General features: G+C 38.9%; 1 protein-coding gene across 1 annotated transcript in view; it reads right to left on the reverse strand.

Moving 5' to 3' along the window:
* LOC124387347 (obscurin-like) overlaps window positions 1-25,367 on the reverse strand; it is a 402,170-nt gene that overhangs the window by 371,041 nt on the left and 5,762 nt on the right. The window contains exons 2-11 of the mRNA XM_046851649.1: window positions 21,782-21,817; window positions 21,107-21,379; window positions 19,859-20,146; window positions 18,009-18,290; window positions 17,141-17,413; window positions 16,659-16,949; window positions 16,295-16,567; window positions 12,822-13,157; window positions 7,205-7,480; window positions 4,090-4,338 (exon numbers count right to left, since the gene is read on the reverse strand). Of these exons, the coding sequence (XP_046707605.1) occupies window positions 4,090-4,338; window positions 7,205-7,480; window positions 12,822-13,157; window positions 16,295-16,567; window positions 16,659-16,949; window positions 17,141-17,413; window positions 18,009-18,290; window positions 19,859-20,146; window positions 21,107-21,379; window positions 21,782-21,817 (2,577 nt within the window). The remainder of the gene's footprint in view (window positions 1-4,089; window positions 4,339-7,204; window positions 7,481-12,821; window positions 13,158-16,294; window positions 16,568-16,658; window positions 16,950-17,140; window positions 17,414-18,008; window positions 18,291-19,858; window positions 20,147-21,106; window positions 21,380-21,781; window positions 21,818-25,367) is intronic.

A 25,367-nucleotide genomic window follows, 5' to 3' on the forward strand; every position in this document is an offset into this window, starting at 1 on the left:
TGTGGATTCCTGGTGTTGGGCTCCAAACAACAAGGAGCATCTGAGTGAAGAACTTCTCCAGTCAGTAGAGCCTCTTAGGCAGGTCCTACTCTCTGGGAATGTTAAAGTGATAAGAGCAAGGAAACCAGTTGGTGGGGTGGTTGATCATTAGAATCTTCAGAATGACTGTCAGGCCCTGAATTTTGTTATTAACACACATCCAGTGAAATCCTGATGTTGTGTCTCTCTGGAATGGTGTGATGGTTGATGCAAGCAAGTTCTCAAAAGCCACCAGGTATCATTAGGTTTAGATCAAAGCAGTTTGGTTTAACAGCAGAGCATTTTAAGGAAAAAATAAGCAACAAACACAAACTCTGAGTTTTCCATCTATCAGTTTGATCTCTGTAGCTTCATCAGTGTAGACAGACACATGGATCACTGCAGAAAGAGACAATAATACATTTCTCCTGATATTGATATTAATGATGGTACAAATTATTCAACAGTTCGGATCAATATTACAGACTACAGCAGCAAATCAGTAGATTATTCATCTTGTTAGTATTTTTCATGTTTATAATTTACTATGACATAAATGACCAAGTAGAATGAGATGAGCAAAAGTTGTGTAGATACAAAAATAACATGTATGTAGGTTTTTGTTTATCTGCATATGTGAATAATTATTTTAATGTTTTTGTAATTGTCTTTGTAACTGCCTTTTCTACATAATGCACCTTTAAATATATTTTTCACTTCATGGTGTGTGGATCGTCTTTAAAGCTTTATAAATGTGATGAGTTTTACCTTCATGTTCTGATGCAGTTCTGAGTAAACAGTATCATCACCCACACTGGTCTTTTCTACTCGGGAGCAAAAAACAAATCATTAATTTACTGAAAAATTACAGATCATCTACAGCACTGTTGAATTCTCAAATCTGATTGGACAGGAGGTGTTTTAAGCCACATTTTAGAATTTTATTGATTTTATATTGACAATTTGTTCACATGAACTTGCAAGAACAGGAGTTTCCAGGATGTTTATATTTTATGAAGCTGCATTTTCCTATTAATGTAGAGAGAAGGAAAAGAGAGGCCTAAACAATAACTGTTTATAGCTGCAATACTGAAAGTGAGAACAGGAAACAACTTGCTCTGTATAATTTCCCACTGTGTAATTTCACTATAAATAATAGAAAAAAATACAAATTATGTAAAAAATATGTATTGTTTGAATTAAATAAAACTTGAAGTATCTAATACTGTCTGTGTTATAAAGAGAATAAAACACATGCTATTATTGGAAAATAAATTTCCACTTTACACTATTCTGTTGTTGACTTTTTTTTTAAAGCAGCACCAAACAGAGTGTTTTATTATATCACTAGAATGAGACATTTCCTGAAGAAAATGTGAATAATGCATGCCGGTGCAAAGGTCCACACCCTGGCCATATTATTTTTAGTGCCGACTTTAAGACTTGACCGTACTCGGAGAGACGAGCAATTCGATACCTCGCATGGCTGTTTTGGCCATTTATTTTCCAAGGGGGTGGGGCCAGATATGTCAGGTGACATCATCACATGACCCGACTCCCCTTGCCATGCCGAGTGATTAGATGTGTCACACGCCCGTGTCTTCGGGGTTTTGCCAGTTTTTGTTTTTTTTCGCCCACATCGCGTCACATGGCAAAACGCGGTTTCCCTGGACTGTGGCGAGCGGTTCAATGCATCAGACATCTGGGTCAAAGCGGGATTAGCGATGCGGTAAGCTAATAGGTTTGTACGGTGACCTATGACGTCACCCGGGGTTTAACTCCCCCCCACCATTCTGAGTGTTTTGACATACCGCACGCCCGTTTTCGAGCGCGTTCGTTTTTAACCTATTCAGGCTAATGGTGGAGACGTGGCTTGATGTCATGTCACTGGACATCGCTATATCACCCACAGTGCAACTCTCTATGCTGGACTGAGTCCGTTGATATGTCAGACGTCCCCTTCCTGTTTTTTTTTACCCCCCCAGTTTTTTTGCCCTTACCCCCCAACTTCCCCCATTCATTGTGGGAATATTGCATCTCCCATAATGCAATTCCCCCCACCAGGCTATTTAGATTGATGTATGGCATGCCTGGGGTCTGTGTGCACTCTATGTGTGTCAATGTAATTGAATCATAGCTGTTTCCCCATTCATTTCTGCCCATCGTTTACGGGGTAATCGACGAACGGGGGTGTACAGGAGTGATCTGCTCGCCATCCCAGATGAGAGGATATGTCGTATGAGTGTGTGGGGTGAACGCTGGCTGAACCGTGTCGGATTTCCCATTCCCCATTAATGCTTTATGGGGGCAGGAATTTCGCAGAATTCCCGGAATTCCGAATGGGTCCTGGGTTCAGGGTCATATAGTTGAGTCCTGCTCTGGACCCTGTACGAGTCGATATGCCATATGTGCATGTGCATATTCCATGGCGCTCGAGGGCCGAGATATGTTGCACGAAATTTCTGCCCCATTCATTTTCTATGGGAAAAAATTAAAAATTTTTGGTCACGTCATCGAAAACGGTCAGGGCAAATCCTTAGAAAAGTAGAATACCTCACATGAACGGGCGCACGATTTCAGGTATTATTTGTGAAGCTGGGGCAAAAACTGCGGGACGAGTTACGCGCCAAAATTCTATAATAATAAGTATGAGAGATTGTAATAGTAGTGTGCGCCACATGCACTACTAATTACATAAAACAATAACAGTGTGCAGGTGATCAATAATACAGAATAAATGTTCTTTATTTATCTTTACCTTGTGCTTTCTTCACTTTGTTTATGGGTTTTACTTGAATCTCAGCGTAAGTCACATCATTCATGCCGAGTTCAGCATCAGCACCTGCAGTAGCAGAGAACAAAACCATCTCAATGATCTTCAGCAGTATATTACATGACTGAAGGTGATTACTTTCTTACATGAAAATTGCCATTTAAACACTACCATTGTTCTTCTTTGCCTTCTTTTTCTTCATGACCTGTGCGTAAGTGTCACTGCTTCCAGCTGCAGCTTCATCTGAACACAGTGCAGTGTGTTAATCACTACAAGATACTGCTTTACTTTACTACTACACTGTAAAGAGTAAATCAATACTTAATGCAGGAGAAAAAGTCTGAAATGAAATAAAGCTACCTGTTCCACTCGTATCTGCCTGATCCACAGCGGCATAAAGGTGTTCATTTCCTACAGAAATCAGGGCAAAATCTCTAAATATAATATCTGAAATGTTCATGAAGTTAAATTACAGTAACAGTAAGTATTTTAATGAACAGATGCAGAAATAATCAGTTAGTGAGACAGAATCTGACCAGTCTGAAGTGGTTTGTGTCCTGACTGAGATTCCTGATTGGAGTTCTGTTGTTTTTCTATAAAGAGAGAGAGAGAGAGAGAGAGAGAGAGAGAGAGAGAGAGAGAGAGAGAGAGATTATAGATCTGAAGAGGATGTACAGTAAATAATAACACTTTAAATTACACAGAAATACAACAAAAGATTAAATATACAGTAGAAACAGGAACAAATAATAATTATGGATATTCTATCTTAAAGAAAAAACATGTCTGAACTGCATATACTACAGTAAAATCATATTTTACAACTTAAATATGAAGATGCAATAAAACTAACAATATTTAAATGGTTATTATTAATACAACAGGTTTTTTAATAATTTCAATCATTATGTGGTGTTTACCAAATTACAGTAGACATTTCTATCTTTAGTAGGTTTCAGTATGCTTTGTTATTCAGATAATAAGTTTTTTTATTTTCCTTTTATATATGGTCATACGATAGCTAAAGTGATTATTATTACTATTATTATTATTATTATTATTATTATTATTATTATTACTACCTTTCTTTATTTTGTAGAACCACAGCAGAATCATTAAAATCAGCAAAACAATGAACAAAAAGACCAAAATCAGTCCAACAGTCACTCCTACTGATCCACCACTGGGTCTAGGATCTGAGACTGGAAAAAACAGAAGCTGAAATCTCTTAAACACTGCACCTATAATCTGAATTATAAATAAAGATTGAACAAATAAATATAAAATAGATTTCTCACGTCTGACTGAGATCCAGCTTCTCGGTGACTCTCCTCTCTCTGGGTGTTTACAGTGGTAGAAACCTTCCTCTGACTTTGAGACTTTATGAATGATCATCTCTTCTGTAGTCTGGTTCTGGACGACTGATCCATCTTTATAGAAATCAGCTCGGAGGTTTGAGGGATTTGTGTTACGATATAAACAGCGTAGAGTCAGAGGATGTCCCTCAGTCACAGGATGAACAGAACTCTCCAGGATCACATCACCATCTAGAACACAGAAAATCATATTTACAATATATATATATATATATATATATATATATATATATATATATATATATATATATATATATATATATAAAAAGATATAATAGAATAATGGCCTTGTTTCATTAATAAAAGGAAGTTTCTAGCACAGTTTGTGACTAGGATTGGAGAAGTCCCTGATGGTGCTGTTTGCTCTGTACAGATATCTACTGTATTGAAGAAGCTCAGAGTCACACTAAACTAACTTAAAATAAATGACAAGAAATGAAAGTGATCTGAAAATATTTCACACTTAATTATGAAAATAAAGCAGACTGCAAACTGTGTTGTGTAAAATATCAAGAGGAGAAGCTGCAGCATCTTCTACAATACATGTAACTTAACAAAACACATGATGCTGTTTAAATCTAATGTTTAATAGAGTGTGTGAGGCGACACTACTGAGTGTGTAGAGCAGCATCAGTGAACATGCAAGAATGAAGGAGTGAAGAGTGTGTGCAGAGAAACAGTCACAGATGACAGCACTGAGCTCGATGCTCTTCCTTTCCACTCCATCATCTACATCTTTACTTATGAGTGAAGGTGAAACACACTGCACTTTGCATGTATTTTTAATGATGAAGCTCATTGATATAAAACAGGTTTCCACCTTGCACTCTACATTACAGACACAATTTAAATATTATAACATTAAACATAAATGGATTAGTGGCAGTAATCACCATAAACAGAGAGAAATCACATGTTCTCTGATGTCCCTGTTAGATTATCAGTAATTGATTAATTTTATTATTATTATCAGTGTGAGTATGTAAGTGAACTTGTAGTCAGTTTGTAAATCATGACTTACACACATCCATACTCACAATTACACAATAATATTTATTGATTAATGTAGAGCGAAAAACATCAAATTCATCTTGAACAGTTTGTTGAATTGTAAACTGATGTTCTGAATATTCTGTAATGAAACATTTCTCTTTCTCTTTAACAGTAAACATGAAGACTCACCATGAACTGTGATGTTGACAGGCTTACTGTTTTCTCCAGATTCAGACTCGCACCAGTAAACTCCAGTGTAGGATGTGGAGAGGAAGCTGATGTTACATGTAGATCCTGTAACTGATCTCCACTGTGAACAATCTAACACTCCTTCACTGTCTGTGTCGTCTCACTGTCCATCCAGTAGAGTTACTCTGGTCCTCACAGCTCAGTGAGAGAGTCAAAAGTGTTGAGTTCTGCTGGGACTGATGATCAGAGACACTGGAGGAGATTCAACACAGAAGAAAAAAAAGATATGTACAAATTTTAATACAAGGATAAAAATGTGTGTTTGTTCATGTAATTTGTCTTCAAAGATCATGAGAAAAACACACAGGTTCTTTATGGAATAATCATCATCATAAAAGATGCAACACCAAATGTTAAGTATAAAAACAGAAGAATTAGAAATTCTGCTTCTAACATCAACTTTTGTGCAAAATGTTCACTTGCTGCTAATAAATAAATCCACTAACAAGTGCCATGATAAAGAGATCATGAGTGTTCTTCACTTCACTGCTCATCATGTTATTTTGTCAATGTTATGACTCTGTCAGGTACAGACCATCACAGTAGCTCTATCATGACCCTAGAGAGTTATGAACCATCATGCGAGTTTGGTTAAATGTCTAGAATCACGGGCGGGCAGAGATAATCCACAGACGGAGATAGTCAGGAAGGGAGATACTCCACAGAGGATCCATGGAGCAGATGACACAGAGCAGATAATCAAGAACAGAGATAGTCCACATGGACCAGTGGAAGCATGAGCAAATTCACAAGATCTGTCGCATGACAGAAAAAGATGTGACTCTGGAACTGGTGTTTATAAAGGTTAGTCCGTAAATTTGTGATCAAAGCCACGGCAGAGATAGCATGAAAATACCGATATGGCATGGAATGACATTACTTCACACTGGCTACCCACCCAGGTGGGCGCACTCTGAGGATCTGCCATCTGTCCAGGGTCAAAGGCCCTTAGCATCGCCTCAGAACAGAAAGCCAAAGGACCCAATGACACATCTGCAGGTTTAACAGAGACATCACCTGCAGAGGTCTGGATGGAGCAATTTCTGAGAGGTCTGGGTGACGGCGGACACCACAGTCTGTGAGGAAAACCACCACGGAGGTCTCAGAGGCGTCCCTATTTCAAGCGGAGGGACATCTAGGTTGTGAAAATCAACTGCAGGGGCTGGGTGTCGCTCTGCAGGCCTGATGGAGTGGCGTTCACTATGGAGGTCTGGAATCTGTCACCATGTACAGCTGGGTGAAGCAATGTCCTTAGCAGGACCATCTGACCAACACATGGGTTAGAGGCGAGCAATGCCCACGGCAGAGGTCAGACAGAGGCGTCACTGGAGTTCACAGCACTGAGCTCTATGCTCTTCCTTTCCACTCCATCATCTACATCTTTACTTATGAGTGAAGGTGAAACACACTGCACTTTGCATGTATTTTTAATGATGAAGCTCATTGATATAAAACAGGTTTCCACCTTGCACTCTACATTACAGACACAATTTAAATATTATAACATTAAACATAAATGAATTAGTGGCAGTAATCACCATAAACAGAGAGAAATCACATGTTCTCTGATGTCCCTGATTGATTATCAGTAATTGATTAATTTTATTATTATTATCAGTGTATGTAAGTTACACACATCCATACTCACAATTACACAATAATATTTATTGATTAATGTAGAGCGAAAAACATCAAATTCATCTTGAACAGTTTGTTGAATTGTAACTGTTGATGTTCTGAATATTCTGTAATGAAACATTTCTCTTTCTCTTTAACAGTAAACATGAAGACTCACCATGAACTGTGATGTTGACAGGATTACTGTTTTCTCCAGATTCAGACTCGCACCAGTAAACTCCAGTGTAGGATGTGGAGAGGAAGCTGATGTTACATGTAGATCCTGTAACTGATCCCCACTGTGAACAATCTAACACTCCTTCACTGTCTGTGTATCGTCTCACTGTCCATCCAGTAGAGTTACTCTGGTCCTCACAGCTCAGTGAGAGAGAGTGACGAGTAAAGTGTTGAGTTCTGCTGGGACTGATGATCAGAGACACTGGAGGAGATTCACCTTCAACACAGAAGAAACAAAAAGATATGTACAAATTTTAATGCAGTGAGGATAAAAATGTGTGTTTGTTCAGAATGATGTCTATTAATTTGATAACCAAAGCCACATCATGAGACAAAACACACACAGGTTTAACATGGAATAATCATCATCATAAAAGATGCAAAACACCAAATGTTAAGTATAAAGAACAGAAGAATTAGAAGAATTCTGCTTCTAACATCAACTTTTAGTGCAAAATGTTCACTTGCTGCCTAATAAATAAATCCACCCACTAACAAGTGCCATGATAAAGAGATCATGAGTGTTCTTCACTTCACTGCTCATCATGTTATTTTGTCATAATGTTATGACTCTGTCAGGGTACAGACCATGAGCCGGAAGCGGGAGTAGCTCTATCATGACCCTAGAGAGAGTTATGAACCATCATGCGAGTTTGGTTCGTAATACGGGGAGAATCCACGGAGCGGAGCAGAGATAATCCACAGAACGGAGATAGTCCAAGGAAGGGAGATACTCCACAGAACGGAGAGGATCCATGGAACGGAGATGACCCACGGAGCAGAGCAGAGATAATCCAAAGAACAGAGATAGTCCACGGATGGACCAGTGGGAAACGCAGGCAGTCGGAGATTCACAAGATCTGTCGCATGACCTTCAAAAACCGACAGCCTGTGACTCTGGAACTGGTGTTTATAAAGGTTAGTCCGTAATGAGGACCAGATTTGTGATCAAAGCCGGGAGCGGCAGAGATAGCGGCAGCATGAAAGCCACCGATGGGGGCATGGCAGGTGGAACCCTGACATTACCCCCCCTTCAGGGGCAGCACCTGACGCCCCAAACCCACCTACACCAGGTGGGCCAGGGCACTCTGAGGAGGGTCTCGCCATCTGTCCAGGGTCAAAGGAGGCCCGGTTAGCATCGCCTCAGAACAGGGGAAAGCCAGGAAGGACCCAAGGTGAAGCGACACCCTCTGCGGAGGTTTGGAGCAGAGAGACATCACCTGCAGAGGTCTGGAGTGGAGCAATTCCCTCTGAGAGGTCTGGAGTGGAGCGACGGACACCACGGAGGTCTGGAGTGGAGCAAAACCCACCACGGAGGTCTGGAGCAGAGAGACGTCCTCTGCGTAGGTTCAGAGCGGAGGGACATCCCCTGGGGAGGTTCGAAGTGGAGCAACGTCAACTGCAGGGGGCTGGAGTGGAGTGACGCCCTCTGCGGAGGCCTGGAGTGGAGTGACGTTCACTATGGAGGTCTGGAATGGAGCGATGTCCACCATGTACAGCTGGAGTGAAGCAATGTCCTTAGCAGAGACCATAGGCTGACCAACACCCACGGTGGAGTTTAGAGGCCGAGCAATGCCCACGGCAGAGGTCAGAGGCCGAGAGACGTCCACGGTGGAGTTCACAGGTTGAGCGACGCCCTCTTTGGAGTTCAGAGGCCAAGCGACACCTTTGGCGGAGTTCAGAGGCCGAGCGACACCCTAGCCGGAGTTCAGAGGTTGAGCGACGCCCACGGGGGAGTTTGGAGGCAGGGCGACATCCTAGGCAGAAGTTGGAGGCTGAGCGACACCCACGGCGTGGATAGGGAGCAGAACGACGCCCTTGGTTTACAGTTTTTCTCAATCGATTTGGTACATTTCTCCAAACTCAGGTAACAGCTCTCGAAACAGTTAGCACAGTGATCAGTACACTTTGTAATTGTCCTAAACAGATAGTAAATTCTCTATCATTTCATACAAATCACAAATCAAAAGCATAATTTTCTCAAAACACTGTGCACAAAATTTTATCACAGCAGTTCATACAGCCCACCAAATCTTTAATATATCAGGAAAAACATTTGTAACTTTTTTATTGTTCTTCACAAAGATGACAAGCATTTTCGTACCATTTTCAAAACACAACAAACAAAACTCTGTGAATTGGAAAATAGTCAGTTGCACACCTTGTGTCTTAAATTAACGGCAAATTGTAATCTGATGAGTTAGTAATCCACTCAACACAGAAAAAGACAATTTCCTAATTGTTCACACAGCTGTCTTACGTAATTACAAGAACTACAAAAAGGGAAGAGAAGAAGAACAAAGAAGACAAATGAGGAGATACATTAAGACAAAAAAAAAGAAGTATGAGCAGTGGAAACAGAAGAGGTTAGAGAGTGAGAGGTGGTGGCCAGGGTAGAGGGATAAGAGGAAAAGCAGATCGAAAAGGAGATAGAAGAGAAAGAAGAGCTGAAGATGTAGGAGGAAGAGCTGAAGATGTCGGAGGAAGAGCAAGAAGAGCTGAGGATGTAGGAAGAGGAGAAGAGATTGAAAAAAAGGATAGATTGTAGGGCAATGGTATAGTGAAAAGAGAAAATATAAGAAGAGGTGGACAGGGAGGAAGAGGAGGGCAAAGAGGAAGAGGAGGCCAAGGTGCAAGAGGAGGGAAGAGAGGTAGAATGAGGGTAGGGTACACGCGTGTTTCAAATGAAATCAGAGCCAAACTTATTGACCATGTCATAAATCATGGTCTCTCACTGAGAGAAGCTGGCCAGAGAGTTCAGCCCAATATAAACAGATCCACAGTGGCTTCAATTATTTGTACATTTCAGAGGGAAAACTGGTAAGTAACTATATCATTCTACTTTTACAATGAGTCCATGTGCTCTTGTTTGACATAGGTCTAGATCTCTACAGTAAATGTTCCTGCTTGTCCAAACCTTTTTCAGAATTGAAGTTAGGGAACATTCAGGTGGACGAACAAGACTTTTTTCAGTTGAACATGAGCATGCCATTGTTGACATGGTGGTCCAGAACAACACCCTCCGCCTCAAATAAATTCAGCAAAGAATAACACAGGACAATCAACTGTTCCACAATATCCACCAATGCAGTCTCTCCACAATTGACCATGTTCTAAGAAGAAATGCTATCCAAATGAAGCAAGTATACAAAGTGCCCTTTGAGAGGAACTCTGTTATAGAGTGAAGGAGTTGCGATTCCAGTTTGTTCAAGTATGTGCAACCCGATTACTGCAATTTTACTGTCAACTCAAAGATATATTTTTCCTGAATTTTTAAGTATGTGTCCATAAACTATTCCATGCTACTAAATGTGAAAAGATTTAGGCTTATCTATGTATACTGCTGCTTCAAAGTGTGAACTCAATCTTCAGCAACAATTTCACCGTAGTATTGACTGCAATCAATGACTGTAAAACAAAAATGTACTATATTTTACCTAGTGTTCTTTTTACTCTAGGGAATCTTGGAGTTGGAAAGCAGTGCAACTCATTATGAGTACCTGTATATTGATGAAGCAGGCTTCAATCTTCAAAAAAAAAGGAGAAGAGGGAGAAATGTGATTGGCCATCGTGCTACAGTCAATGTCCCTGGACAACGAGGAGGCAACATCACTCTCTGTGCAGCAATTTCTACAACTGATGTTGTGGCACACAATGCTGTCTTGGGATCATACAACACAGCAAGGATAATAAATTTTTTAAACCTGCTCAATGAATCCCTCTTTCCGCAGGGTGATCAGGAGCAAATTGTGTAGAATTTTGTAGTTGTTTGGGACAATGTCCAATTCCACCATTCAGCACTAGTGAGAGAGTGGTTTGAGAATCAACGACAATTCAGGATGGTGTTTCTTCCACCATATTCTCCGTTCCTCTATCCAATTGAGGAATTCTTCTCCTCTTGGAGATGGAAAGTACATGATCGCAACCCTTACAACCAAGTAAGTCTTCTTCAAGCGATGGAAGAGGCCTGTGGAGATATTGAGCCACAAGCATGTCAAGGATGGATACAGCATTCAAGCCGTTTTTTCCCACGATGCATGACTCGTGAAAATATTTTCTGTGATGTTGATAAAATTCTCTGGCGAGTAATTGAGAGGCATGATCAATAAAATAATTGATTTGATGAATGCAGTACATTTATCACTATATTTTTATTTGCATTATATATATATATATATATATATATATATATATATATATATATATATATATATATATATATATATATATATATATATATATATATATATATATATATATATATATATATATATATATATGTGTGTGTGTGTGTGTGTGTGTGTGTGTGTGTGTGTGTGTGTGTGTGTGTGTGTGGGGTGACAACTTATTGTTATACACCTGAACTTAATAAAAAACATGTATTTTCATTTATTTCTTTGTGTATCTTCAGCTGAATTTGTTATAAAATCAACAGAGAACACACTTTTAGTTTTGATGTTGATATTGAATTTTAATAAATGCATTACTAGAATAAAATGCTGTGTTTCATTGTGCAGTGAATACTTAACGGTTTCGCCAGCATAAGAGTGTGTTTAGTTTGCTGTGTTAACTGTTTTGAGAGCTGTTACCTGAGTTTGGAAAAATGTACCAAATCGATTGAGAAAAACTGTAAATCAGACACTGAGCAATGCCCCTGGTGGAGGTCAGGGGCCGAGGGACGCCCTCGATGGAGAATTGAGGCCGAGTGACGCCCTCGGCGGAGATCAGAGACTGAGTGCCAGAGTTTGGAGCAAAATTGGGGGTATGATGGCGCCCACAGGGGAAGTCAGGAGTGCAGTGGCACCCTGGGTGGGCCTCTGGGGCGTTACGGCACCTACTGAGGATGGCGGAGGCGTGACGGCATCCACTGTGGCTGTCTGTAACGTGACAGCGGCCACTGCGGCTGTATGGAACTTGACGTTGCCTACAATCGGACCTTGGAGCATGACGGGGCCTTCAGAGGAGTCCGGGTCCGCTATGGTGCTGGCTGCAAAAATTTGAGGGGCTTGGAGGGGCTTGGAAGCGTGCCAATGCTTGCGCACAGGCTTGCGGTCAAGACGTCGCCTCCGACGAGACTCGGAGGAGAGACATCTCCTTCTAAGGGACTCGGAGGCATTGCCTTTAAAGGGGTCTTGAAGCGCGATGGCGCTTTCAGCGGAGTCTTGGACTGTGACGTACCTCTCGGAGGGACCTAGGTCCGCAACTTTGGCTTCTGAGGGATCCTGGTGTGCAGGCCTCAGAGGAGAGAAGTCACCTTTAGAGGGACTTGGAGGCAAGACGTCGCCTTCATAGGGACTTGGAGGCGAGACATTGCCTTCAGAGGGACTTCGGATAGGGAATTAATATAATAAATATAAACAGTTCTAAAGGTGAAAATAGGAATATATGCACATGATCAGGAATCACATCAGCTCAGTACCATGACATGAAAAAGGTGAAATTACCCTTGTGACATTTAAACACCTTATTTGCATAACAAGGAAATAATACATACATTTCTTCTTATACTTATATATTTATTTCTCTGATACTATTTAAAAACAGAAATTTTTCCTCACCAGAGATCCATAGAGGCTGTGGATTGCTGTATTTTGTGTAAAGGTCTGGTTCTCCTCTCTCTCCTCTACACACATAAACTCCTGTGTGATGAAGAGCAGAAGGACTGAGAGTGTAGGAGCCTCCAGATCCTCTGCTGCTGTCTGAGAGAAGCTCCACATATATTATATATCCATGAGTATTTTGTATTGCAGTTACACCGTCTCTGTAGGGAACAACTGTGTACCAGCTGAATGTCCAGTCTGTAGAGGAGTCTGTAACCTCACAGCTTAGAGTCACTGAGTCTCCTTCAGTCAGCCAGTTCTGTGGAGATACACTCAGTACTGCCTGTAGTCTCTCTGTTACACAAGAAATACAAAGTTTTTCATCAGCAGAGGCTTTGATATACATGTTGTGGCTCCTTTAAGAGCAGAGCGGCATTTTGGGAACAGTCTGCCACCATATTATGAGTACTGCATGTGTGCAAGACCGATGATTATTTGTATTATTTCTGTTGGTCATTAAAGTATCTTCTGATTAGCAAATAACGCTGTTGCCAGTAGAATATAGCACGAGATATGGAAGCGACCTGTCTTTGTTTTTGATGATTTCTGCTGTAACTCGAGTTCGGTAAGCGATCCCTTGACCCTGACTCAACACGTTACAAGTTACACACACTTTCATTAATAAAACTTTAACGCTATAAAGATGAATCTTATTATTCTTTGTTAAGCGCTGATACAAAACTCATTATAACAACTGCATGTTTTTTTATTTTATTTTTTATAAAACACTAGAATTTAATAAGAATCCATAATTTAAATGATGTGGTTTGTTATTAAAATAATTTCTGCATTTCTCTGTTTCCATACAGACATAAACATGTTTACAAGAGATTATGACTGTGTTTATTAATTTTGGGGTGGTTTATTTATTGCTAATTAATACCTGCTCTTCAAGATTATTTAAAACATTATTGAATAACATGTAATTGCAAAAATTATGAAATATTGGTTATTCAAATCCTGTCCAACATTAAACCTGTTAAAGTCTTAAATCATGTCGCTAAATAATTTCGAGAGGTCGCCAAGTGCACTTTTGTTTCCAATTAATGAATATGATTAATTCAAAACAGCATGATAAATAAATTAATTCTGATTATTTGTAAAATAATTCATACATAAAAGAAGACATTTCCTTAATGTCGAGAAATTTTTGCATCTTATTGCGAGACTGTGAATGTACAGCAGAGCTCTAAAAAGAAGCAGCAAAGAGAAAAAAATGAAAAAAATGTATATGATAATATAACAAGGACTTATTTGGACTGTAATTTTGAGAGTAGTTGCATATGTTTCAGTGTTAAAATAGGGGTCACTGCACTATCTGACTAGTTTGGAAAGCTGATTCACAGTTTGGTTGGTTTAAAGGATTTAAAGGAGTCTCGGCTCAGAGTCTGTTAGAACTCAACTTTAAAATATGCACTGCATCCAGACATTAGAAGACAGACATCCTGGATTCACTTTTAAATCCTTATTACAGTGGAATCCGCTTATCTCGCCCTCGGTTATCCACTCGACAACCCTATTAAGTCGACGTTTTTGAAGTGGAACCGCCAGATTCTCGCTTTTTCTAAGCATTTTTTATCGGTTATGTCTCAAGCACAAGGGGGGAAAAAAAATTTTATTGTATACTGGTGAATCTCTGCTGTTAGTTAGTTCACATATGCCTTTTGTTGTTAAATGTTATGCGATGAACGGGAGGCAAAAGTAGAAGCGCGGCGCTGAACAGCACACGGGAGAACGTGGGATGACCAGCAAAATCATAGAATAAACCGGGGGATCAGGAAACAGGAAACAGGATCAGGGGGAATCCGCGATGCGCTTTGGGAAGAAAAGCGCAGCCGTTGAGAGAGTGCCGGTGGGAAGGCACGTACCGGGATACGCATGCGCGATAACAACGACCGCCGTGAGCCAACATATACCAACAATAACGGACAGTGAGAGTGTGGAAGTTTAAATAGAAGCTGGTGATGATGATAAACGAGCACCATATGTGCGCGATTGAAGCCGAGCTTCAGAGAAAGCGGGCGAAAGCACCTGACACGCTGAAGGGGCGAAGGGGCGTGGCAGGTGGATTCCTGACAGATAAACATGTACTGTATGTATTTTTATAGCATGCCTTCATCAAACAAATCGTGGCAACGCTGTTGTGTAAAAAAAAACTTCAAAAACACGTGCATGCACATTCTCATTTATTAACGCACATCATGTACATAAAGAAATTTCAAGCATGTTAGTATATTGCCGCCATTTTGATTTTCGTTAATCTCCATCATCGGTTACCTCGATGCTTTTTGGCGACCCCCTAGGACATCAAAATAAACGGGTTCCACTGTACTTTGTCCAAACATGTATGAGGTAATTAAAAAATGTTTTGAGATTACTTTGCTTAAATGCCATCAGATGGCAACACAATGTTGCATGTAGAGTCACAGGGAGCACCGACCTTCATGAGTCATTTACATTGACATTTGCATTTGCGGCAATTAGCAGACGTCCTTATTTAGAGCGACGTACAAAAGTGCTTTCAGTCTCTAGTAATGAATAAATCTACACTGGTATGCCAGATTACAAATATAAATATAACTCCTGAATTCCACAAACTTGGGAAGTGCTAATTTTAGTGTTTCAGAAAGAGGTAGGTCTTTAGTCCTCACTTGAAGATAATCAGGTTCTCCGCTGTACGGACATCTAGGGGAAGTTCATTTCACCACATCGGTGCCAGAACAGAGATGCTGGAGGATCTCAGACAGCGTGGTGCAGTGCAAGATGTGATGAGGGTGCAGAGTCAGTGTGCAAAAGACATTATCCTGTGTATACCAGGAGCTGTGCAACTGGTGCTGTTCTGAACATGCACATTTACACGTTTGCAATTTGATCATGGACAGCAAGTAAAAACAAAAAGTAAATGTGAAATTGAGTTTGAAACTGGGCACATCTGCCAGAGATGTTTTGACATGATTTGGAAAGTTTATTGCGACTTATGGGATATTTAAGTTGTTTTGAGTGGCACGTGCAACTTAAAGATCACCAGAGAATTCTCGAACAGAAGGGACACCATGTAGAAGTTTACAAAGAACATCATTGTGCTTTGGAAGACCAGTCATTCTTGTCGAAGATGACAAAACTTGGGTGTATGAGTCTGACCCTAAAACAAAGCAACATTCTTCAAAGTGGAAGAGCAGAACATATCCATGACTGAAAAGGGTGAAGCAGTTCTGCAACTCAAGCAAGTGCATGTTCATCATCTTTTTTTACTGTTGCAGCATTGTGCATTGACAATTCGTCCCTATGGGCCACACCCTCAAGCAATTGGATCTTGTGGCATGTGAATCTCGAAACTTTTTTAAACCACCTCATATTACACAGTAAGAGACAATACATAAATGTCTATTTGCTCATTTTTATAATGTCTCCCAAAAAATGTACACACTCACCTGATACAGTCAGTGTAACAGCATCACTGAGGTGTGAGGAACGTGAGCCTCCACTCTCTCTTCCTTTACAGGTGTATTTACCTGTGTGTGTCACTTCAACACTACTGATTCTGTACATCTGTACACTACTGACAGGACTGGGTGAAGCATCTTTATACCAGCTGTACTGCCACCTAGATACACTTTCATCCTGTATCTCACATCTCAGAGTGACAGTGTCTCCACTGAACACCTGTTTATCAGGATTTATAGATGCTACTGGTTTGGGTTTCACTGTGGGGTAAAAACACACATAAACTTGTTTTGAGATTTGTAAATACGTCTTCTAAACCTGTTGAAAAACAAAAGAAAAAATATGAAATACCTTCTGCTGTAATGGTGACAGAATCACTGAGTCTTGTGTAGACGTAGTCGTAGTTGTTATAGATGTTGTTGTTTTTCTTGCTTGCACGACACTGATACACTGTTTCTCCTGCAATATCAACTCTCACACTGAGTGTGTTGGTATCTCTGGGTTCCTTCCACTCAAACTGTGAACTTTTGTACCAGAAAAACTCCCATCCAGTCGTCTCCTTCTGGTAACAGCTCAGAGTGATGGTGTCTCCAGTGTAGACAGAGCTCTGTAGATTCACTCTCACAGTCAGTTTGGGTTTTTCTGTCGGAATAAAATGATGAAGGTGTCAAAGCTGATTTTCACTTTTTAAAACAATAAGCAGAAGATTAACTGTGCTTTATCATGTGACAATGTCAGAATAAATCATATTTAACATTTGGTACAAAATCTATGTTTTTCTTTTTTTTTACTGCACCAGAAGCTGTTGAGAAATGAAAAGAATCATGATGTACCTTTTGCTGTGATCTTGACAGGATCACTGAGCTGTGTGTAGTATCTGTAATCACTTCTCCAGCGTGCTGAACACTGATACTCCGTTTCTCTTGCATTATTGACATTCACACTGAATGTGTTGGTATCTGTCGCTACATTGCTCACTTTCTTTGAATTTCTGTACCAGAAGAACTCCCATTCTCTCCAGTCCTGCAGATCACAGCTCAGAGTGATGGTGTCTTCACTGTTGATGAGGCTCGAAGGAAATGATCTCAGAGTTGGTTTGACTTTTGCTGTTAATATAAAATAAAGGTTTCAGGGTTTTCAACACATGCAGTAGATTCACTGTGATTTAACATATGAAGATTTTAGAATAAAACAGATTTAAGATTTGACACATATTCCATGTTGAACAAATGATGTCCTTCATCACCCCAAAAAATAGTAATGAATTCTTCAATTTATAAAATGTCTAATTTATTTAAATATGTAAATAATATTTATTTATACTATAAACATATAAATATTTATGAAATCCTTTCACATATTTATGTATTTATTAACAGGTATTTATTTCTAAAATGAAATGTGTAATATATGCTTCTGTCTTTCTCTGTTTATTTAATGTCATGTTAGAGAGAAACCACGATGAAAAAGAGTAATAAGAGAGTGAATCTCTACCTGATAAACACATATTTTATTTTGTACTTTCTTTACTTTGCCTTGTTAGATTTTATTGCAAATAGGGAAACAGATACCAAATACTCTTTAAACATATTTCATGCATTACTCAAAATATTATGGACAAAATGCAATTAATAATAATTGTGCAATCGTTTTAGTCACACTTCTAAAATTATTGAAAAAACACAAAGAATCATGAAATACCTTTTGCTGTAATGGTGACAGAATCACTTAATCTTGTGTAGACGTAGTTGTAGTTGTTATGGTTGTTAATGATTGTCTTGCTTGCACGACACTGATACACTGTTTCTCCTGCGTTATCAAATCTCACACTGAGTGTGTTGGTAACTTCAGTATTTACAAGCTGTGAATTTTTGTACCAGAAAAACTCCCATCCAGTCTCCTGCAGATCACAGCTCAGAGTGATGGTGTCTCCAGTGTAGATGAAGCTCTGAGGATTCACTTTCACAGTCGGTTTGGGTTTTTCTGTTGGAATAAAATGATGAAGGTGTCAGAACTGATTTTCACTTTACAACATAAGCAGTAGATTCACTGTGCTTTAACATATGAAATTGGCAGAATAAAATTGATTTAACATCTGATACAAAATCATTGTTGTACATTTATTACAACTGTATGATTTCTTACATGAAATCTATTCAGTATTTTATTTATACAGAGTTTCTATAGTTAAAGATGATCATTTAGCTAATGATCATTTTAAATAAAATATCACAATAGCAGGATCAGACCACCATCATCAAGAAAATCAAGTTTGATACACATGAAGGTGTTTTTAGGGTCACTGAGTCTCCTGCAGCTCTGAGATACATTCAGTACTACATTTGGTCTCTCTGTTACACAGCAAATACACAATAAATGTGAACAATTAGAATCTGTCTGTGAAGCAAATTCACAAACCCACATCTTACAGTGTAACAGCAGGACTGAAGTGTGAGGAATGTGGGTCTCATCTATCTGCTCCCGTGCAGGTGTATTTATGTGTGGGTCACTTCAGCACCTGTACACTACTGACTCAACTGTGTGAAGTGTCTTTATACCAGCTGTACTGCCAGTTACACACACTTTCATATAATAAAGCATCCTAACTAATATGATGTATGTGAACATGAATATTCAGAATCAACATGCTTCAAGAACAGATGAAAAATCCACAGTTCTATTTGATATAATCTCTATTAGCATGAGTGTTTATGATTGGTCAGCAGTTATAGTTTCTTACAGGAACACTTTCTTTTACACAGTAACTGAGTAACTACAAAAGACCAAATAAACATTATGATTTGTTCTTATACGCTGCTGCTGTACTGGTTTTCATTTGTTCTGTCTTTCAAGTAATAAGACACAAAAATGCAGCTTTTCATGTTAAAGAGAAACAATGATACATAAACTTCTCTGTTCTTGTAAAAAATAATCTTCTGACTGTGAAACTTCTAAATTCTGAAAGTGCTGACACTGCAGATTGTCCCTCATTTATTAAAAGGTAAATAGGAATCTTACAGAAAACTTCACCACATTAACACTTACATTAGTGCTTTTCATTTTTTAGATAAATAACACTTTCTAATCTCTTTATTATCAGCTTTAGATTATATGAAGCATCCACAGTACAAATCCCTCTGAATGAGGTGTTACTATAGAAACAGTAGCACATTAGAATAAGTGCACTGGCAGAGCTGCTGTTAGAGAAAATTAATCACCTAATCAAATCATTGACCAATCAGAATGCAGAATTAACAGTTATGTGAAATGGTGTTATGAGTGATTCTGCACTTCTCTGTTTCCATATAGATATAAATATTTATCTAAGATTAGAAACATGTTACAATGAGTGGTTTATATTTTTGATAAATAAAATAAAACACCTGTATGCAGAAATCTGTAAATCTCTGAAAAACACACATTTAACTGTTATACTTCTTTTTCCTTTGCCTTGTTACACCTTGTTACAGATGGGGGACAGATGACAAATACTTTTAATTATTTTAAGATTAATTAAACCTGCTGAAAAACAAAACAAAAACATGAAATACCTTTTGCTGTAATGGTGACAGAATCACTGAGTCTTGTGTAGACGTAGTCGTAGTTGTTATAGATGTTGCTGATTGTTTTGCTTGCACGACACTGATACACTGTTTCTCCTGCAATATCAACTCTCACACTGAGTGTGTTGGTATCTCTGAGTTCATTCCTCTCAAACTGTGAATTTCTGTACCAGAAAAACTCCCATCCAGTCTCCTGCAGATCACAGCTCAGAGTGATGGTGTCTCCAGTGTAGATGAAGCTCTGAGGATCCACTTTCACAGTAGGTTTGGGTTTTTCTGATGGAATAAAATGATGAAGGCGTCAGAGCTGATTTTCACTTTACTTGATAAACAGTTGATGGACTGTGCTTTATCATGTGACAGTGATGGTGGAGCTCATGGAGCAGTTGGATGAAGATGAAGGGCTTCCAGAAAGACACACAGTATTACATGTGAATGAGAAGAACGCTGAATACTTAATCAAAGCTATTAACATTATTCAAACACTGATGGGTGTGTGTGTGTGTGTGTTGATAAGTTAGTGAGAGCAACCCTGGAGGAAAGCCCTGATGGAGATGGAAAAGCAGCAGTATGAGCAGGTGGAGAGGAACATCAAGAAGGTGCAGGGGAAGTTGGAGCAGGAGACGGAGGAGGCCAGACATGAGCACCAGGTCATGTTTATTTATTACAACTGTATGATTTCTTACATGGCTTCTATTCATTATATTCTATTCAGTATATTCACTAGATATTGCCAAAAATATACACAGGCATTCTGTAACTAGGGATAATCATCCAGTGAAGAAAAAGTTATTATCATTTCAGATAAAAGACCATGAAATTCAGATTAGTGTAACCACATTTTTAGTGTCCACAAGTTTTATACACATGAAGCTTGAGGCCTGATTTATGTTTTTTTTATTTTTATTTTTTTAGTTTTGTCTTGTCTTATGTTAGAGTCACTGAACTCTGTTCTGCCTCTGGTCTCTGTTACACAGAAAAAAATAAAAAATAAAATAAATAAATGTGAACAACAATTTGTATGACTATTTGTGTGTTACATTATTTTAAAGCACAACACAGAAGTCATTAATCATCCAACAAGTAAAATGCTTTCGAAGACAACATTTATTAAAGGTGCCATTGATGTTTTCAGGCTAAAAACTGACTAAATGAGTAAAAACTACTGTTAATACGTATTAATATCTGCTCTAAATCCCACCCAGAGATAATCTGAGATAAAGAATCATGACGTACCTTTTGCTGTGATCTTGACAGGATCACTGGGCTGTGTGTAGTAGTTGTAGTCACTTCTCCAGCATGCTGAACACTGATAATCCGTTTCTCCTGCATTACTGACATTCACACTCAATGTGTTGGTTTTCGTTGCCACATTGCTAACAATCTGTGAATTTCTGTACCAGAAGAACTCCCATGCAGTCCAGTCCTGCAGATCACAGCTCAGAGTGATGGTGTCTTCACTGTTGATGAGGCTCCAAGGAAATGATCTCAGAGTTAGTGTGGGTTTTGCTGTTGATATAAAATAAAGGTGTCAGAGTTAATTTTTATTTTTCAACACATGCAGTAGATTCACTGTGCTTTAACATGTGAATAAAATAAGAATAAAATAGATTTAACTTTTGATGATAAATTCATTTTGTACATTTATTACAACTGTATGATGTTTAGGCCCAAATAAACTATTTATACAGTTAATAAAAATGTTTTCTCAATTACAGTTCATCTGTGTTTAACACTCAACATATACATATGTCTAGATATACTGTATGTGTATCTGTGTAAAGACCACCAGATAATTAATGTTTACTTTTTAATTTTATTCACATTAATTATTCATAATCTCCAAACTGAAAATAATTATTGTGTTTAAAAGGTACAGGATATAAAGGATAATTTATAAAAAAAAATTACCTTGAGAATGCGCCACTGGTAAAAGTAAAACCAGCACTGAAAAGGGAACAGAAACAGAGAATAGAATGTAAACATGACAATGATTCAGTCATCATTTCTTGTGTGTTTCCACATGCTGAGGAGAAAAGTATGATATTTCCTGGAAACTTGGTATCTAGTGGTACCTGCCTGGAGGAACCTTATTAAATCATCTACTGTATTACCATCATTATTATAAAAAAGAACACCAGCTGACACCCTGCTCCACCTCCCACCTCTACTTTAAACACTTCAGCATTGTGAAAGATGTAGAAGTTCCAGACAATGGTGACCCATCCATAGATCAGAGCCCAACCATTTATATCAGCTGTTCAACAAATATTAATCTTCATGTAATCCCAATTCACAACTCCATGCATTTTAATATTAAATACCAAAAACCTATTTTGCATTTCCAAAGATAAAAATGATCAGAATGAAAGGTGAGCCATTGCTTTATTGATTTTAGCAGCTTTTTAAATGTAAAATTTTACAATTTTTGCACCCAGTGTTTAGACAATGAAAACTACTACAACATGCAAATAGAAGCAAATTGGAGCAGGATTTTCACTTTCCAAGTCTGAGAGGAGGATTTTACTATTGTTTCCAGGCATTTTGTGTCATTTTTAAAATGTAGTTGAGCTGCACATTTTGTCCTCAGAATCTGCTCAAGAAGAGCTGCTAGACTGTAGGATGGATGACATTCTGTTGTTGAATCTTGATTGCTATTATGCAGTTACACTAAACATTCACTAGAGAGTAGCATAGAGCATAAATCGAGAGTAAAAGTCTTAAACTGAACCACAGCTGATTACTGAGTTCCAAAAAAGGTACAGCCTACATACATAATTATGAATGTAAGTAATCTGCTGTGGTTTGTGACCAGATTTTTATTTTTATTTTAATGAAACAGAAATACAATAACAATGAACAAGTTTCTTTTTTTTTAAGACTTTTACTCTTGGTAAAAGTAAAAGTCTCTATTGGTTTAAGATTCAAAGGGGAAACTCATGTGTCTCTTCATTATTTTCTTTTGTTAGCAACATGCTAGCCAGATAACTAATGAGTGTTGTATAACAGTGGTCCCCCACCTTGGTACCACACAGAAAGAATACATAACTTACATTATTTCCTTTTTATTTATTATCTAATTCTGAACGATGATTTATTTTGGAAAATTACCGGATTCTCTCCACCACATCTGCCTTGACTTAATCTTGATGCATGTAATTATGCCTCAGCCACATATCTTACCTCCATCCACTACCTTCTTAAAAGGGCTGCTCCAGCCGCTAACACATGTCCTTTTCATCATGTTCATATTTTTGCCTGCTTGACAGCATCATTCAAATGTGTGTATCTTGTATTAGAGCAGATTAAATTTAGTGTATTGAGGGCAATTCTCTCATACTGACCACTGGATGTTCAACATGGCAACTAGTATTGTTAGTATTAGAATTGTTGCTCTTCAAAAAGATGGCTGAGGCTATGAGAAGATTGGTAACACCCTGAAACTGAGCTCCAGTACAGAGGTTTTCCAAGACAGGTTCCACGCAAGGGTCAAAGAAGTTGAGTCCTCATGCTGTGCGTCAGGTGCAGAAGCTGCTTTAAAAAACATATGCATGAGTGTTGCAGCATTGCCATATGCTGCACACTGCAACAAGTCAGTTTGCATGGCCGTCATCCTAGAAGAAAGCCTCTTCTGAAGCAAGAAAACCTGCAAACAGTTTGCTGAAAACAATCTGTCCAAGAGCATGAATTACTGAAACCATGACCTGTGGTTTGATGGGACTAAGATAGACTTGTTTGGCTCGGATGGTGTCCAGCATGTGTGAACGCTCTGGTGAGGATCTTCAAGAAAATTGTGTCTTGCCTACAGTCAAGCATGGTGGTTGCAGCATCATGGTCTGGTATTGCATGAGTGCTGCTGGCACTGGGGAGCTGCAGATCATTGAGGGAAACATGGATTCCAACATGTACTGTGACATTCTGAAGCAGAACATGATGCCCATATTCACTTCGGGTGTACTTACTTTTGTTGGCAGCGATTTTGACAATAATGTCTGTATGTTGAGTTACTTTTAGAGGACAGTAAATCTATACTGCTATACAAGCTGCACATTGACTATAAAATATATCCAAGTTTCCTTTCTATAGTATTGTCCCTTGAGAACATACTAAAATAGTTGCTGAAATGTGAGGGGTGTACACACTTGCGTGACATACTAATACAGTGCCCTCCACAATTATTGGCACCCCTGTTTAAGATGTGGTCGTGGACTTCGAAAAAATTCTCCTTTTTTAAAACAACATAGAACCCAAATGCAAAAAGAGAAAATCCAACCTTTTATTTAAGTACATTACTTTGGTGGTAAAAAATCACACATTTAGAAAAAAAAAAAACTTGAAATCATGTGTGCCACAATTATTGGCACCCTGATGTTAATACTTTGTACAACCTCCTTTTGCCAACAAGACAGCACTTAATATCCTCCTATAACATTTCACAAGATTGGAGAACACAGAGAGGATTTTGACCATTCTTCTTTGCACAATCTTTCTAGATCATCCAGTGTCCTGGGTCCTCTCTTATGCACTCTTCTCTTTAGCTCGCCCCACAGGTTTTCGATTGGGTTGAGGTCTGGGGACTGAGATGGCCATGGAGGACCTTGAGTTTGTGACTGCTGAACCACTTTTGTGTAGATTTTGCCACATGTTTTGGATCATTATCCTGCTGAAAGACCCAATGACGACCCATCTTCAGCTTTCTGGCAGAGGCCATCAGGTTTTTATTTAAAATATCCTGGTACTTCAAAGCGTTCATAATGCCATGCACCCTAACAAGGTTCCCAGGGCCTTTGAAGAGAAACAGGCCCACAGCATCACAGATCCTCCACCATACTTCACGGTGGGCATGAGGTGCTTTTCGGCATACTCATCTTTTGTTTTACGCCAGACCCACTTAGAGTGTTTGTTGCCAAAAAGCTCAATCTTAGTCTCATCTGACCAAAGCACACGATCCCAGTTGAAGTCCCAGTACCGCTTAGCAAACTCCAGGCGTTTCGTTTGTGAGTGTTAGTGAGAAAAGGCTTTTTCCTTGCATGCCTCCCAAACAGCTTGTTGGCATGTAGAGAGCGTCTGATGGTTGTTTTGGAGACTCTGTGACCCCAAGATGCCACTCTTTGATGCAATTCTGTGACGGTGAGCTTGGGAAATTTTTTTACTTCTCTTACCATCCTCCTCACTGTGCGTTGTGGCAAGATAAACTTGGGACCTCTTCCAGCCTTGTTTGTCACTGTTCCAGTTGTTTTAAACTTCTTAATGATTCCTCTGACTGTAGATACCGGCAAGTTAAGGCGAGTGGCTATTTTCTTGTAGCCATTGCCTGACTTATGAAGGTCGACACACATCTGCCTTACTTGAATGGTGTGTTCTCTTGTCTTTGCCATGTTGACAAATGGGTAAGAGAATTAGGCCTCTGTGTCACGTCATATTTATACCCCAGGAAACAGGAAATCATGAATTACTAATTAAAAGTCCCTAGATACCCTGACCAACCTTAGCAACT

The sequence above is a fragment of the Silurus meridionalis genome, chromosome 6 (assembly GCF_014805685.1).
Source record: "Silurus meridionalis isolate SWU-2019-XX chromosome 6, ASM1480568v1, whole genome shotgun sequence".
Taxonomy (NCBI): domain Eukaryota; kingdom Metazoa; phylum Chordata; class Actinopteri; order Siluriformes; family Siluridae; genus Silurus; species Silurus meridionalis.